This window comes from Cololabis saira, chromosome 5 (assembly GCF_033807715.1).
Source record: "Cololabis saira isolate AMF1-May2022 chromosome 5, fColSai1.1, whole genome shotgun sequence".
NCBI lineage: Eukaryota > Metazoa > Chordata > Actinopteri > Beloniformes > Belonidae > Cololabis > Cololabis saira.
The window spans coordinates 35258476-35274515 of NC_084591.1; the positions used below are offsets into that span (position 1 = coordinate 35258476).

General features: G+C 46.3%; 1 protein-coding gene across 1 annotated transcript in view; it reads right to left on the reverse strand.

The window, feature by feature from the left end:
• Nucleotides 1-1915: 1915 nt before the first annotated feature.
• The window catches only part of otud7a (OTU deubiquitinase 7A), a 34242-nt gene continuing 20117 nt past the window's right edge, over nt 1916-16040 (reverse strand). Inside the window, exons 5-13 of the mRNA XM_061721820.1 lie at nt 15809-16027; nt 13699-13800; nt 13059-13186; nt 12587-12699; nt 11387-11514; nt 11132-11281; nt 5095-5209; nt 4482-4566; nt 1916-4215 (exon numbers count right to left, since the gene is read on the reverse strand). Of these exons, the coding sequence (XP_061577804.1) occupies nt 2647-4215; nt 4482-4566; nt 5095-5209; nt 11132-11281; nt 11387-11514; nt 12587-12699; nt 13059-13186; nt 13699-13800; nt 15809-16027 (2609 nt within the window). The 3' untranslated portion in view covers nt 1916-2646. The remainder of the gene's footprint in view (nt 4216-4481; nt 4567-5094; nt 5210-11131; nt 11282-11386; nt 11515-12586; nt 12700-13058; nt 13187-13698; nt 13801-15808; nt 16028-16040) is intronic.

The window sequence follows — 16040 nt, forward strand, 5'->3', positions numbered from 1 at the left end:
TCTGGGACGCTGCCCTACTTGGCAGCTCCTCAACTCTAACCACAAAAAGCAGTTTTGGTGGAAATTTATTCATCACTCTGTTGTGACTTGCCAAAAAAAAGCCAAGACTAATTACACTCTCCCAGCATATGTCCTAGTTTAAACAGCAAAGTGAAGCTCGTTTTAAAGACATACACGCACAATTCTGATGCCCAGCGAACCGTGATGATTGTTTGATGAAAATGATTGTACTTCCATAAATGTAGAATATATTAAAAACATAAAGACTGTAATCTCACTTGTCCATTTTGATTATCGTATTTATCAAATCCACGCCTCTGCAAATCTTCAGGATAAGAATCATTTAAGAGTGTTGTCTTTCTTAGACTTAAAGATATTGTTATTATTATAAGCTAAGACAAATGAGACAGTGGAAGTGGTTCTGGCAGGAAATGAAATCTGGTGTCTGGGTAGTTCAAACCTGTAATTCTAGTTGTAAATAAAGCACAGCCAACAGAAAAGGGGCAGTTAAAAATTAGGGGCATGTACTGAATCCATCACCTCCACTTACCTGCCATAAAAAGCTGTAACGTAATGGCTAAAAAGGGTGCTTTTTTTTCTGTATTTCTGAGATTTTGTTTGACGTGTCAAAACAGGCATAATATCCACTTTTTGACTGAAAGGGTGAAAACGCAGCACTAATCTACCGCTGGACCTATTTCAGGATGACAGGCAACTTCCAGAACTGATGGACCTGGAGGTGTTTCTACAACAAATGTCTGTTTGTTTTCGGAAAGTGCCACAATCTTGTTGGGAGATCGCCAGGTAGTTTGAAAGTACCTTCTTCTGGTTTTAGGCTGCACTAGCAAGGGAAAAGGTGTATTTAAGAGAGTGCATTTCAAGAAACAACACGTATCCTTACCAGTCTCCGCCCGAAAGTAAGACAGACACACAAAGTTTGTAACAATAAACTTTTTTTTTCTTCATATTTACATTTGTACCTAATGTGCAAATTAATAATTTAAAGTAGTGTAAAACTCTTAAAGGAATACAAAATCATATCTTACAGTCCTAACATGGTGAAGAGTCCATGAACTAGTCACATAGAAACGAAGAGGAGCAACACTGCAGCGTGTACAGTACAGGAGGGACACAGAAGCAGACCGAGGGAGCAGTGGACATCCTTGGCCAGGACACACTTCGTTAAGGACAGCATGGTACATTACCCAAGCATCACCAGAACAAACAGCAACACAAACACTGTGTCTTTTACAGTAGTCATGTCGAATGAGCAGAAAGCACTTAGAGACCTGGATTTTTTTTCTTTTTTTTTTTTCTCCCTCTTTTAAATCTCTCTGATTGGTTAAAGCACTGATGATCACAAAGGCTTGAGGTGCTCGTAGCAGCAGGTGCTTCTTTTAACGGCCTCTAGATATGAAAGAGGAACAATCTGACACTGGAGCGGTGACGCGTCTATGCTGCAGGTCACCGCATGGTACTAGTTAGCATGATTGCACATCGTGTCCAGTGTGTGTGTGTGTGTGTGTGTGTGTGTGTGTGTGTTTGTAGGGGGAAAATAGACATGTATTAACACTTCAGACAAATACACATCAGCCTGATCTCACGACTCACAGTTTGTCTCATCTAAACACATTTACCAAGTAGGGTATTTTACAGGCAACTCAGAGAAACACACCAGAAACACTGCATATTGGAGAAGCGATTCATCTTATGCGCGTTATTCAGTGTTTGGCACGGAAATACTTGGAAATTTTGGATTGTAATTTGTTGTCTAAAGCCAGCTTGGCAGTGCTTGTGAACTTCAAGAGGTTGTCTACCCGTGAAAAGGTGAAATGATCTCTTACAAAATATCCGGAGTCCGATCCTGACGCAGCCGACCCTCGCCACACGGCAAGGACAGAAAGAAAAGGTACACTTAACAAAAGACATTTTAACATTTCATCCTAATCCAACGTTACAATCTACAATGCTTACATATTTTGATTCCTGTAGTTCAAATTTGTTTACAAAAGCACACTTTTGACATTCTTTTACAATTTACAAGACACAGTTAACCTACAGTAACTATATTATCGGTGCATAGACAAAATTGGGAGTGTAGCAAAAAAAAAAAAAAAGAAAAAAAAAATCACCAATTTATTGCTTTAAAGTCTAATATCAATCCCCCATTTCATTCCTTTTGATTGCAAAACAACTACAAATTTCCCACAGAGAGTTTTGAAGAACCAGGCAGAGGTATTGCATTCAAACTGATTAAAAGAGCTAATAAAAGGTTCCTTCCTGATGAGATGCAAATCGTTTGTACTTGAAAAAATAAAGAGCTTTCCTTCGCGTACAGAAAAATTACCTTTCTGGGAAGATGACTTTTACTCTAAAACAAGTAAAAGACTAAATCCGATGAGACAGAAGTAAAAGAAAATAAAATCTGGCCAAAGCTGCTCACCGTTTCAAGTTCTGCTTCCCCCATTTATAAAAGTCATAACCTTTACAAAGGAGGGAAGGGCTGACGGGAATACACGGGGCATCCTTCGACAGAATGGTTCCAGAAAACGTTCCCCGTCGGGTGACTCTACAGGCAAGAGTGCAGACGGTGTTCCCTCCGGTGTCTCCAGCGGCCGCGTCGTGGCTGTGACGTAGCGGTGATGGCTATACGGGCCTCTGCACCTTGCTCTCCCTCTCCCTGCGTTTCAGCTCCTCCCTGTAGCAGTAGGAGCAGTAGTTGTCCGTCTCCGGCCTCCCGTAGAAGGAGCAGTTCTCCCTCTTGCAGCGGCGCTGCTGAAAGCAGTACAAAGGGCTTCCAGAGCTCCGCCCTTTGGTTTTGTCTTGGTTGAGCCAGGTGTGAGACGAGTTGTCCTCGTCCGCAAACTCCAGGCGGTCCTGAATGTCTCCCGCGTTGAATCCGTTGGTGTAGGTGTGGGACTTGTGTTCGCCGGGCATGTTGTACGACAGCGTTTCCATGGTGTTGTTGACGGTGCGGACCCCCGGCAGGCGAGTGGGGCTGTAGCTCTGGGACGAGAGTGTGCGGTTCTGCTGTGGGTACGTGGCGCACGTCTTTAGAGTGCCCATCAGAGGCTTGTAGGGCTCTTCCTGGAAGATGGAGGATTGCATGTTGACATCTTGTAAGTGAATCACACTGTGCCTTTGGATGGGGGGCGTATGGCTGTAATGGGCAGACACGGGGACGGGCCCGGGTCTCTTAGCACCGAGACTGGGCGAGGAGTAAGGTGCGGGGGCTGGCGCCGGGTGGGAAACGTGGTGAGAGACTGTGGGTGGAGTGAGAGGGGGTGCCGGGACGGAGATGAGAGCTGCTGCAGGAGTGGGGCTGTTCCTGCCCTGGGCCTTGAGGCCCAGCAGGGGCTGCGTTGAGTTGTTGTAGGTGTGGTGGGGCAGGACGGGCGAGCAGCTCTCCGGGGGCGAGCTGTCCGACCTCTCCCTCTGGAAGACGCTCTCGTGCTCGGGCTTCTTCGCCGCCACCTCGTTTGCAGCGGCGGGGGGCTTCTTCTCGGCCTCCTTCCTCTTCTGCTCTTGCTCCTGGGTGAAGCGCTCCTGGGCGTTGGTTAAGTAGTAGCTGATCATCTCCTCGTGGAACTGGTGCCGGTGGCTGGTGAGCAGCAGTCCGGCAAAAATGAACTTGCGCTCCCCCTGCATGGCGGCCCGCAGGATGTTGAGGCTGAGCTTGACATCTGTGCTGTATTTCCAGTTCTCCAGGGTCTTGTCCCCTGACCCTCTCCCCGCACTGTCCTGTCTCTCGGTCGGGGAAGAGCTGGAAGGCCTGTCCCCGTCTGTGGGGGAGGGACTGGTGGTCTTCTCGGAGGAGGTGGAGCTGGTCGACTGGCCCGACTCCTCCTTGCTTCCCTTGCTCGCCTTGGACTCCTTCTTCTTTGCTTTTTCCCCTCCGTTCTCCGCGTGACGCCCCGAGCCAGAGTTCGATTTGTTCATTTTGCCATGCACGAGACCCCCTAAACCCCCCATGTTCTTCTTGAGTTTGATGCCGAGCGTTTTGCTGAAGCTTCCCAGTTTGTTGGCCACAGAGTCGGTCCGGCTCTTGTCCTTGTCTTTCCGTTGCTTGTCTTTGTCCTTCTCCTTGCTGGGCTTGCCGGTGTTGACGTTGGAGTTGCTGCCCACAGACTCGCGGTCAGAGTCCATGGACTCGGCGAGAGACTGGACATCTTCACCTGCAGACGCTGTGGGAGACTCTGGTTGAGCCAGGGGAGCCTGCACGCAGACAAACACAAGTCCAAAATTCATAAGGATTTGCAAGTGGGAGGGGGTCTGATCAATTCCGTCCAGACAAACTAAAACTTAATTGCACCATTTTTGGCGACTTATAAGCAGTACACACATGAATACCAGAGATAATTGCATTTTGACAGGATATAAAACTGATTGATTGGACTGTGGAGTTTTGAAAACATCTGGAATGAGGGAAGCCCCTCCAGCGATAAATTAACTGTGACACGACACACATAAGGCAAACTCACCCTTGTTTCAGATGGGATTCGGATCCACGTTACATTCATGTAGTTGTGCAACAGGTTGAGTTTGGCCTCCAGGGACAAGATCAGACTGTGGAATAACATGTTCCCACCATTAAAAACAAGGAGTCTTATGATACATTTAAGAAATACTAATAAAAAAGTTTATAGTCTCCTGAAATCAAAATGGAAATCAAAAAGAAATCAAAAAATCAAAAAAAGTACAGTGGGCCTTGAACAGTACCTGCAGTCGCCTGAGGAGGAGGTGTTTGGGGCTGGTTTAGACATCTTTTCTACATATTTTTGGAATTCTGCAGCTTGTTCAAGGATCAGTGTGAAACCGAAAGCCCTTACACAAACCTGTCCCTAAAACTCAGAGACGCACGACTGACGTGACTCAATTTGCTCTCTCACTACTCGCCGTTTGAAGTGACCTGAGCCCGGATTTCCTATTCAGAGCTAAATCCCCACTCACAGAGCCTTGTGGGTGGAGAGAAAGAATTGCCTTTCCCTGCAGTTTTTGCTCTCTCTCAGTCTCTTTGGAGTCGTTTTTCCTACCGAGTGCCTCTGTGTGCTTTGTTGATAAGAATCAGCCCGCGATGTACTATACAAGACTTACTTGGCTAGCTTGGTATTGTCATTGTCGTCCCTCCCCCACTCCCAGTCCCTGCCAGGGTCCACGGCAAAATGGAGCGCCAGCAGCTTGTGCTCCGAGTCGGTCAGAGGGATAACAGCTGGAAGAGATGGGATTATCAGAAAATCCATTTGGTGAAGCTACAACAGAAACAAGACAACATTGCAGGACACCGTTTCTCTCACACTTCACTGACATGTGAGAATAATTCCACGTTAATGATCTCAGGACGCCAGGACAGGTGGGGGAATACTGGAGAAGTTCGCCTGGCTGATGTGCTGATGTGCATTACCTGTAGGAACTCGTCTGCAAAGAACAGAACCTAAAAGGAACATTTTTAAAATAAAATAATATCTTTCCATGAGTGCTTATCTTAGTGTGTCTGTAGTGGAATAACCAATAACCAATTGTTTGTTTAGGAAGCCACAGGACTGGAAACATCTCGGTAGCAGAATTCTATCAAATCTCTTACATCCCAAAGAAGAAATCTCACTGGCGTACATCCGTAACATAGCAACAGGACCTGTGGTTACACAACCAAACTTAAAACATCAATGAAAAGTTCCCCGTGTGCGCAATTTTATCCATCAGGCAAACGCGGAAAATTAACAGACACTAAAGTGCAGCTTTTACTGGAGGAACTGAAATGTGATTAGATCCTAACCGTCACCTGTCTGTTATGTGGCTCCAACCCTCCCTTTCTGCAGGACTTTCACTAAGAACCGACTGGAATGTGTCCTTTTGTCGTGGCTGGACTGGAGAATGAAATGTGAGTAACTGAGAGTCTAATGTGTTTGTGAAATGTTTTCTGTCTGGTGTTTGCTAGGGAGAGCCCTTGGGCTTGGGACGCTCGGCTTTCTCATGAAGGTATGAATAACTTTGTTCACAAATGTATCTTTACGCAGGCGCACTAAACTCTGGTACAAAGAGACGGGATGAAGTCAATCAACGGCTCACTCCGACCCCTAAAACTTTGAAGAGAGGTGTAAAAATAAAAAAAAGCAGTGGTTGTGCGGTATTACGGTGGTATGTTGATCTAAAACTTCATTACAATACCAGGAAATTGTGACAGCCTGTGAACAAAAGTGCAGCAAAATATGCCTCTCTTAAAAAACAAGAATCAAACAAAAGAAAGTCTGGTTCATCTTAACTAAGCTGCAGACTGATAGAAGCCCTCGGCTCAGGAAGTTCGTCGAGAATCAACTTGTGACGTTTGAACAAAATGAATTTTAGGTAAAAAAAAACCCAAACAAAATAACCAACATTTCAGATAGAACATCAACAAGTGAGAAAGCACAGTATAAAATACAGTATAAAATATTATTTAGTTTGTTTTGATTGTGTAGGAGATAAAGAAGTCTTCAAACTTCACCTATCCACACGATCCATCCGGCAGTATGGGGTTAAAATATTGTCATTTCCGTTTTATACATCAGGAAATGTCTTCTCTGAAATATTGCAGTCCTTGTGCTTTAGTTAAGCTCTGAACCTCTTTTTAGATGCAGGAGCTCAGCGCTGCTCACCGTTATTTGGTCTACTAATAGACCGCAATCAGATGCGGCGATGCGGGATAAAGCTGCTGAAATAAATTTACATTCATCTGCCGACATCATCATCTACTCACGGGCAGGAAAAGCGTTTCAACACTAACCAGTGGACAAAGAACATAAAACAGACACCTACCCAGGCTTCCTCTGGAGGGAAGCGTGTGTACACAGCGCAGGCGTTTACAGTGCGTGTTATTGTGCGAGTGTGTGGGTGCCTTTTAAAACAACAGTACACGGAGAACTGGCTGGGCCCCGGCAGCCCACATGACAGCTCTCCTCAGGCTACCTAGTGTGGGGGCTGCTGTCCACATGACCACAGAGAGAGGCAGGCTGTTCGGGCTGAGGACATTCCAGCCTTCGCTGTCAGACCCAGATGGAAGACACAGTCTCCTCCTCGCCTCATCAGTTCTCCCACTGCCAGTTGGCTGCTGGGGTTCCCAACAGAACCTGTCCAAGATGGCACTGCGGGTCAAACTCATGTCCTTTTCCTGCTCCTGCGCTAGGAATGGGCGATATTTTACCGTTCACGATATACCGTCAACAAAAATTATCCACGGTAAGAATTTGTCATCTCGCGGTAAAAACGATAAATTCCCGTTGATGACGTTTTTGTGTAAAGCTGATTTATGGTTCTGCGTTAAATCGACGCAGAGCCTACGGCGTAGCGTCGATTTAACGCAGAACCATAATTCAGGCTTAACAAACATGGCGGAAGGCAGATCTGAGAGCGAGGAGCTCGTCGTTAAACGAGGCTCCAGCTCCGTTATCTGGAACTGGTTTGGATTTAAAAAGAGTGACGAGGAGCAAAAATTTATTATATGCAGAGTCTGCAAAAAAACAGTGAGTGCAAAGGATGGCAATACAAGTAATTTATTATATATTTTACATTATATATTATTATATATAAAAAAAAGCTGCTGCTGAGGTCTCCACCAGAGTGGTGTAATAATTGGTGTAGTTGTAGCATTTAGTATTCTTTTAGAGCTTGATTTGGAGGCTCCAAAGACTGAATGTGGTGATAGATTTATTGTTAAAAAGATGGAGTTGAATTGGTATTTTTTTTATCGTCATTTTTATCGTTATCGGGATAAATGCCAGAAATTATCGTGATACATTTTTTAGTCCATACCACCCATCCCTATCCTGCGCTGACTGTCGGTGCAATGTTAGATGTCAAAATTGGTTGAGGCTGGGGAGGGGCATGCTTTGTGATAACACTTGAAGTTCCAGGGAGAGATCTGGTGTGACCACGCCCTAGCTCGGACGCGATTAAATACAAATTACAAAAAAGCGTTTTACGGCACCGAGCTAAAACAATGCGTGACTAATGCCTACAGCCACATAGTCAGATGCTAACGAGGCGCTGGCATGCCAGCGCTGTAAACCGAGAGGAAATATGGTTTTCTTAGAGACGGGCCTTTCCAAGAACAGTCTTGCCCAGAAGATTCAGTCGTAATCACAAACAGGCAGACGAGAAGAGGACGGCGGGCCGGCTCCCACTCAGTTCCCATTGGGGTCGTGCAGCAGGAAGGCGGGGGGGGGGGTCTGTGAGGTGGCGTCCTGGCTCCCACGGTGCAGCTGTCCTCCTCTCCCACTGCTCTAAAGTGCTGCGAGCAGTCATGCTGCAGTTTGGGCCCGGTCCAGAGTCAGGGATTCACCCCGGCCGATCGAGCTCTGCAGGACCCAAGTAGGCCGTAATGGATTTACAATCCCTGCTGGCAGCCGCGTCTCCTCCTTCCTGAATGACCGGCTGTCCTAACGCACGTGGATGACTTCACTGCCCTTCCTGATATGCAAGTCGCGTACGCAGATTGCAGCGTGCTGTTACATTAAGCTTTTTTAAAGCGTATATTAATAAAACTTTATTGAACATGACCACCGTGTTCCCGCTCCAAATATAACAGGCCTTGGAGTCACGAGAACAGAACGAGCGGGGCCTCCCCGCTCATCTTTTACGCCCTCTGCTAGACAAAGCCGCTTATGTCAAAGTTTGAGTTACTGCAGGAACACTCAGCCAATGTTTCCTCTGTAGTGAGAATTAAGAACAATTTGTTTTGACTGGAAAATACAAAAGACTGAATTCCTGACTTTGGTCCCTCTGCACAGCTGCAGATTTACGGGGTCCAATTCACCAGAGTAAACAGCAGGCATGCATATAAACAGGCCAGCTGAGATGGGATGTTCAGCCCCTAATTTCCAACAGAATCATGGAGGCAATTATAAGCACATCACATCTGACGCAGACGAAAAAAAAAAAAAGCAAAAGAAAACACAGCAAACTGAATTTCAGTGCTGATTGATCTAATTACACACCGCACGGCGAGTAAAATACTGGGTGTGTTTTATTAGATAGAGATGTGACCACTGACCAGAGCTGAATTCCTGCACCGCACTCTTATGTAGGTGGTCTTTGTGTAAAAGACGACTGTTTTCTTCTTCCAAATGGGTGTTAGAAGTTTAAGGATGGGATGCCAACAAAAACCTGGAAGTGTTTTGGTATTGAAACCAGAGCTTGAAATAGCTCCGCAAGTTTTCCAGAGGGTCAATTCCTCTCGTACGCGAGTTGACCACAGGAGCACAAATACGCTTATGAAAGACAGTCAGCAGACATCTAACGAGGAGCTGGCCATTATCGCACAGCAGGTGAGGGGGAGCCGAGCCGGAGAGGAACGCCCCCTCGTGCACCATGTGAAGGTTCTCGATCATGACGCAATAATCCTGGTCTTCAGCTCCTGTCATCAATGGCAGCCCCAGATGCCACGCAGGAAGCCCATAAAAGCAGCAGCAGCAGAATTTGTCAGTGAGATTTAGAGTCGGGTTACTAGGAGGGACTCCGCTATAATCTTCCATACAGGCGGCAGAAGAAAGAGCCACTATTCTGCCTCAGCCACTGACACCTGAACACACACGAGGCCGACAGCCCCTCAGGTGCTCCTAGCTGAGCTAGAGGGGGGGGGATTAATAGCAACCATCTACCCGAGACGTGCACACAGAGGCCCGACTGTGAGGAGAGGGGTTTGGCCTGTTGGGGCCTCAACGGCGCGAGACCCTGCCGATTGTGCACTGATGTGGTGGCGGTTAAAAGGGTGGGCTGGGGCCACTCTGCTCCGAGTGGCAGCGGACCATGTGGTCTGCCGGCAGCAGCCGGAAGATAGGAATCAGAAATTACAGGAAAATGCAGACGCCGCGCACGTTAGGCACTCCCTCACTTGAGCACGTACAAAATACATGACGTGTTTTTTGCAGGTGCAAGACGATCAGAGTCAAAAGGGGGAGCAGATCTGAACCTCTGCCACATCACAGCGTTGCATTAGTACGGCACATGACTTACTCGTGCAACCCGTTGGGAGCAAAGTGTTTTCAGGTCATCTTGGAGTCAGACTTTCTGGTCTTATCGCAGGACACAGTGTACTAGGACGGAAAGAGTACAGCCATGCAGTGGTGTTGTGACTGAGCTGTAGCGGGTTCTTAGGACAGATGCGCCACCTGGTGGACGAAAAGAGAGCCCTCCCCGCCGCCCCGTCCCCTTTCAAAGCCGAAGACGAGATGAAGTGCAGAGCAGTCAGTTAGGGGCTGTGGGGAAACTGCCTTTGATGTGCTGCTGGGGCGTTGAAAGGGAGGGGTTTCCAGGTTAGTAATCATGTGTGAATGTCTGTAATGACTGATCACCGGTTTAAAAACTGCGTTGGCGTTTGTTGCACACAGAAAAAAAGTCCTTACGTACTCAGAAAAGAAAAAGGGGAAGGGGGAAGACAAAGAGGAAGAACAAAACTGTTTGCGCAAGTGAGTCTTGTACTTGAGAGTAAGAGTCCCATGGACAGAGGCAGATTTGGCTGAATTCCCACTCGAAAGATGACGTCCACCCACTGAGCCAGACACAAGAGTGCTGTGACTAGTTAGACTGGTTGTCAAGGAGATCCGTTCTGTTACAGAGCGAGCGAGGCATCCAGAGTGGGTGAACTGGCATCTGGATGAGCGAAAAACAAGACAAAAACAGGGGTCGCTCAACACAACGGGGAATCTGAGTCGCCGGGGCCGCAACTTTCCACACTCGGTGTGTTTTTCAGAACTCCATATCTCTTAACTCCTGCGAAAGAGGCAAACAGAAAAACAAACACACCCACTGTGGCGAATTCACAGATGAGAAAAGCTCTGCAGGTACACAGCAAAAAGCAGAGCGACTTTGCTCCCTTTTAAGGAGTCAGTGGAAGCAGCGTGCTGTCCACTTCCATCACTGCTGACCACTCCCTGCTGCTAACTGGCCTCTTTTAATAATGGATCACAGGTAATCAGGCTGCTGCCTCATGCATTATTCACCTTGAGGAGGACAGGCAGACCGCTCGCCTTCACTTCCTCAGACTCTCAAACTACTGCATATCCCTGTGGCTCAAACTCTGGATGTTATTAGTTTGTTTTTGTTTGTTTAGCAGTGGAGGTTTGCAATCAGAGTCCAACCTAAGGACCCGCTTGCTTACCTTGCTCTCGCTGCTGGTCTCTCTGCTCCATGGACACCAGGGCAGAGAAGTGAGCCTGATCGTAGGCCAGGACCAGAGGGGAGCAGTGGCAGCGGCTCGGAGGAACCTCCAGGGGCAGATAGAGCCCTCCGAACGGGATGGGAGCAAACGCTGAAACACAGTTAGAACATAGGAGGGATTTGTTGTTTTTTTTTTAATACATATTTTCTTTCCCTCTGTGCAGCGGCAGATCAAGCCAGGATGCAGTGCGTTTACCTTCTCCTCCCGAATCTCTGAGCATCGTGTCAGCTACCACGACAATCGGCCTGCGTAACACGTGGGCCAGCACAAACACATGGAACTCCTCCAAACTTTCATAGACAGGATCCTCAGAGTTGTCCACCCTGAAGGAGGGCAAGAAAAAGAAATTAATTTCCCCTTCGTCTGTCCTTAATACACAAGACCGCATCCTCCTTTCATACATGTTTGAATAAACAAAGGCCGGAGAGGAAGTTGGAGGGGCGATGGGGAGAGAAATAAAATACAGAGGCAAAGTTCTCAAGCAATGAAACCACCAGGGAAGCAGAGGATGTACAACAATTAGGTTGTCAGCCACACAAACAGCCACCCTGCCAAATTCAGTCTAATAAAGAGTCTCTTAATGTGTGAATCCCACTCATCCTATTCAGAAGCTCATCTCAAACTAGGACCATCAAACATCCCTAACCTTATTACTGTTTTACACATTAAACTCAATGAGAGCTTAAAACCTCCCGTCTGAAAGAGTAAATCAATTTCTTGAAAGTGGAATTATCAGTGGTGGAAAGCTTTATACTACACCCAATTATTTCTGTTGTTGCAGTGATGCTCATTTTTTTAAGGTTAAATTATTGACTAAAAGCATCAAAACTCTACTGCAATTAAATGTTTGCTATCCTTTTTCAAAAAGAGTTGAATTTCATGAGAAAGCTTTCTTTAAAATCACTGTTGTTTTTACTCCAGGAGACCAGCTGCTAACGTATATATGAAGCAACGTGCGCATATTTATTTTGGTGAATATGGAAACACGAGCAAACCACAAGGTTTCTCTGTGTAGGAGGAGGAAACCAGAGTCAGTTTCAGATCCACCTCTGCATCATGAGAAAAAGCCATCCAGCTTTCTGCAGCTCAAAGTAACCTGCAGAGCAAACGGAAGTGATAAGTGCAGCAAGTAGATGGCGCAGTCTCACGCTGTTATTTCAGGGTCAGGTAGCAGTTTGCAAGAGCAGCAGTGCGAGCAGGAACAGGGGCGGGGGACTGGAAGCCCCCCCTTTTGCTGTGGGGTGTGATGAAGATCGCGTAACCCGCCACTGCTGCTCTCCATCGTCCCGCTCCTGTCAGACGGGGACCGTAGCACAGCTACTGCCGGGGTGGGAAAATGTGACTGCGTGTGGGTCTTTTAGGGATAAATGAATGTAGGTCAAGTGAAGACCTTACCCTCCGCTGGTGTTGCCGTTTTTACTGAGATTAGAGCGAGGCTCACTGGAGGCCAACTTCAGCAGCTCGTTCCACTCTCTCTCCCACTCCTCTTCTGTGTACACCAGCCCCGACTGCACAAAAACACGCCCCCCCCCACCACCAAATTCTGGTTAGCATGAGCGTTGCACACCCATTTATGTTTATCCAATCTTTTCTGGAGCTTTTTACATTTTCACACAACATGCCCCTTTTTCTGAGAATCTTCGATAAAATGAGAAAAATCATTAAATCCATGACATCAGGCGTCAGCAAAGGAGGTCCAGAGGATTTGACAGTAAGTGTGTATACTACTGCACACTGGAAGTCTGGCTCGGTGAACAATCAGTGCTTACTAAACTTTAATCTTGAGTGGCTCCTCGTGTTACTGTTTCTAAAAGACGGTGTTATGCATTTACAGGGTGCAGCGTGCCAGCATGCACACTTTCCCCACCTCTTTGTTCTGCTGGGTTTGCTGCCACCTCCACCTCCTCTTCAGAGCATCTCGCTCCGCTCCGCTCTTCATCATGGTGTAAAGAGACTTCCTCAGCATCAGGTCTCTGTCGTGGAAGCCCCACATCCCTGATCGACACACGCAAATAACACGTTGAGTGAAGGAACAAGGCCGATGCAAAAGGACTGACTAAAAAAAGAACAAAAAAAGAAAATGATGTCATTTGGACCTCAGCACTTTAACTAAAAATGTCTTCCAGGGATGGCTTGTCAGTGCAGATTACATTAACTGTGGTGCTTCCAGCACTCTGCTGCTTTAGCAGTCCCGGCACTGGGGAGTCAGGACGCCCTTCAGCACATACCTGACTATGTTGGCATCTCCTAAATTCAACATGTGGCTGTCTCCTGCAATTTATAGGTCAGTTATTTTTCTCCTTCCCTTGCCTCCTTAGCTCTAACTCCTCATTTCTCTCTCATTATTTTTTTTGACAGCAACTGTGATGGAACATGGGCTCTGTTTTTTTCTTTATTTTTTAGCCAAGACCTCAGCTCGCACTGAAACTGATGGGATCAGTTTCAGATACTGTGACGGTATTTGCAATATTATGGACTTTACAGTCTTGGTATGCACAAAAACTCACCCAAAGAAGCAGCGTGCAGAAGGCAGTTCCCGTCCCCCGTGGTGGCTAGAGGAAGCAGCTTCTTACAGCTGGTGCACATGGTGGACCACCAGTTCAGACGACCTGACAGAGTCAAGGTGAATGGATGAAAACTCCTTTTAAAAGAAGGTCTGGAAAATCTGAAGAACTGAAGACAGCAAACACACTGACTCAATTTTTCAGTGATAAAAATCAACATTTCATTGGGTTTTAAATACTTACTTTATTTTTAATTCCCAATAGTGCACAAAAGCTATTTTCTTTGTTCTTTTTTATATTAATAACAAGTTTGAACTTTATTAGGATAGTGGCTGCTCATATTTTGCATCCCTGTCAGTTAAATGTAACAAGATCAAGAGTAATTCTTTCAACTATTTTTCTAATCGGCCATTGTATCTGCTCTGCTGAATCTATCAACAGGTTAATTGATTTGTTTATTTGAGCTTCTACTATAAAAAGCCGACATGCATGTTACACATAAAAGAGGTGTTCATGATTTTTATTGCTTGCAAGTGCAACCACTCCAGCTCCAGCATTTTGAAGCAAATGGAGACAGTGGACAAAACTCTGATCGATCCCCAAGTATACGTGTCCAAAACCTTTTTTTTTAAGAATCTGGATTCCGAAAAAAATAACCTGAATTCAGTTTCTCTTAAACTGGAAAGCTTAGCTCAACTTTTGTTGAGAATTTAAGGAAAATTTTTGGCTAACAGGAATAAATGGATTAAGAAAAAGTGAGATTAATGAGCCTGCTTAAGTCTGGGGATTTTATTGACACGTATAGCTGGGTATCATCCACATAAAAATGGTAATGTACCATATATTAAGACAGGAGAGGTTCTACAGAGTCTTTATGTCTCTAAATGATCCGGGAAGATGCTGCGATCCCAGTATCCAAAAGAACTATAATGTAGGCATCTCCTCCATAAGCACTCAGTAGTTGGTCATTAGTCAGTTTAACAAGTTCTGTCTCTGTACATGGAAGTGCTCTAAAACCAGATCTGAAGGTCTTAAAGACACTGTTATTATTCATAAGATATCAGCTGTGCAGGGTTGGGTTGCTTCAGCACGTGGACAATGGCATGCTCAGCACTGGAGAACAACCAGAGCCCAGAGAATAAATACAGGTAATATAAAAAGACGAAAATACGTCCTCAGGGAGAAACATGAACTAGGATAAAAAGGAGGTAGTCGTGCTGGAGACGAGATGAACTTTGAAAGGAAAACAGGAACTCTGAAACTGTGTAGGCCTCACAATATCTACCTGCGGTTACGTCTTAGATTCAGGCCGTCTGTTTTTGAGCATAACTCCTTCGACTAACCAGCAGTCTACAAAACGCTGCTGCGACTTTGTTCCTGCTCGGCTAAGCTTTTACGTCATCGTCAGCGGCCGATAGGTCGCCATCCTGAGGGACAGACGAGGGTTTCACACCAGAGTCCTGCACACTGCAGGTAGCTGATGCAGCTCTGGGCCTCGAGTGACCGGACCGTGTCGTTTTCTTTTAACAGTAAACACAAAGAACCAAGTAGCCACACAATACTAACACACAGCTGCTTGCTGTGTTTTCTTTTTCTTGCTGTGTTTTCTTTTTCATTTTTCTAAAATCAGAGACGATCTTGTGGTTGTTTAAGTGGTTTAAAAATCTATCGAGACGATAAAAAAAGGGCTTCTTTTGGTTGACTGACCTAATATTCCTGCTGGTTGGCTGTCCCCAATGCTTATCAGAATGAGGTCAGAAAGGCATGTAAGTTCACTAACTAGTTTTCCTTCTTTAGGTTCCAAGCGTCAGCTGAGACGAGCGTCCTCTGGGACGCAGCACTCTTTGATTAGTCGTCTTCGTCTCCCCTCCAGATGATGCAGGTCTGATCTGCTCTGATCTGCATCTGTCTCCCCCAGCACATCTGTCTGCATTACTGACTCTCCGGGGCATTTCTTATTGCTCTCTGTGAGTTAGCTCTTGCTTCTGTGAAGCGTCAGCACTTCAGTGTAATCTAAACCGAGGATGCTGGGAAACGCATTGGGATCATCTTTCGTATGTGGTATGAGCTGCTGGAGAAGTACTACTATAAATACATATCCTGTAGTACTCACCAGCCTGCTCCAGAGCCATCATGGTGGACTGCTCTATCAGATCTTTCTCTATGAAGCTCCTGAAGTCTTCGCTGTAGACGCTGAGGTCTGGCAGTTGGAATGTGTAGATGGGCATCTCCAGAGGGAACTGCTCGCTGGTACACTCGTTCGCCACCTGCAGCCGCGCCAGGGAGACGATGGCAGAGCTGGCGTGGGAGATCCCCCGGGACAGACGCTTCTCTGAGAACAGAGC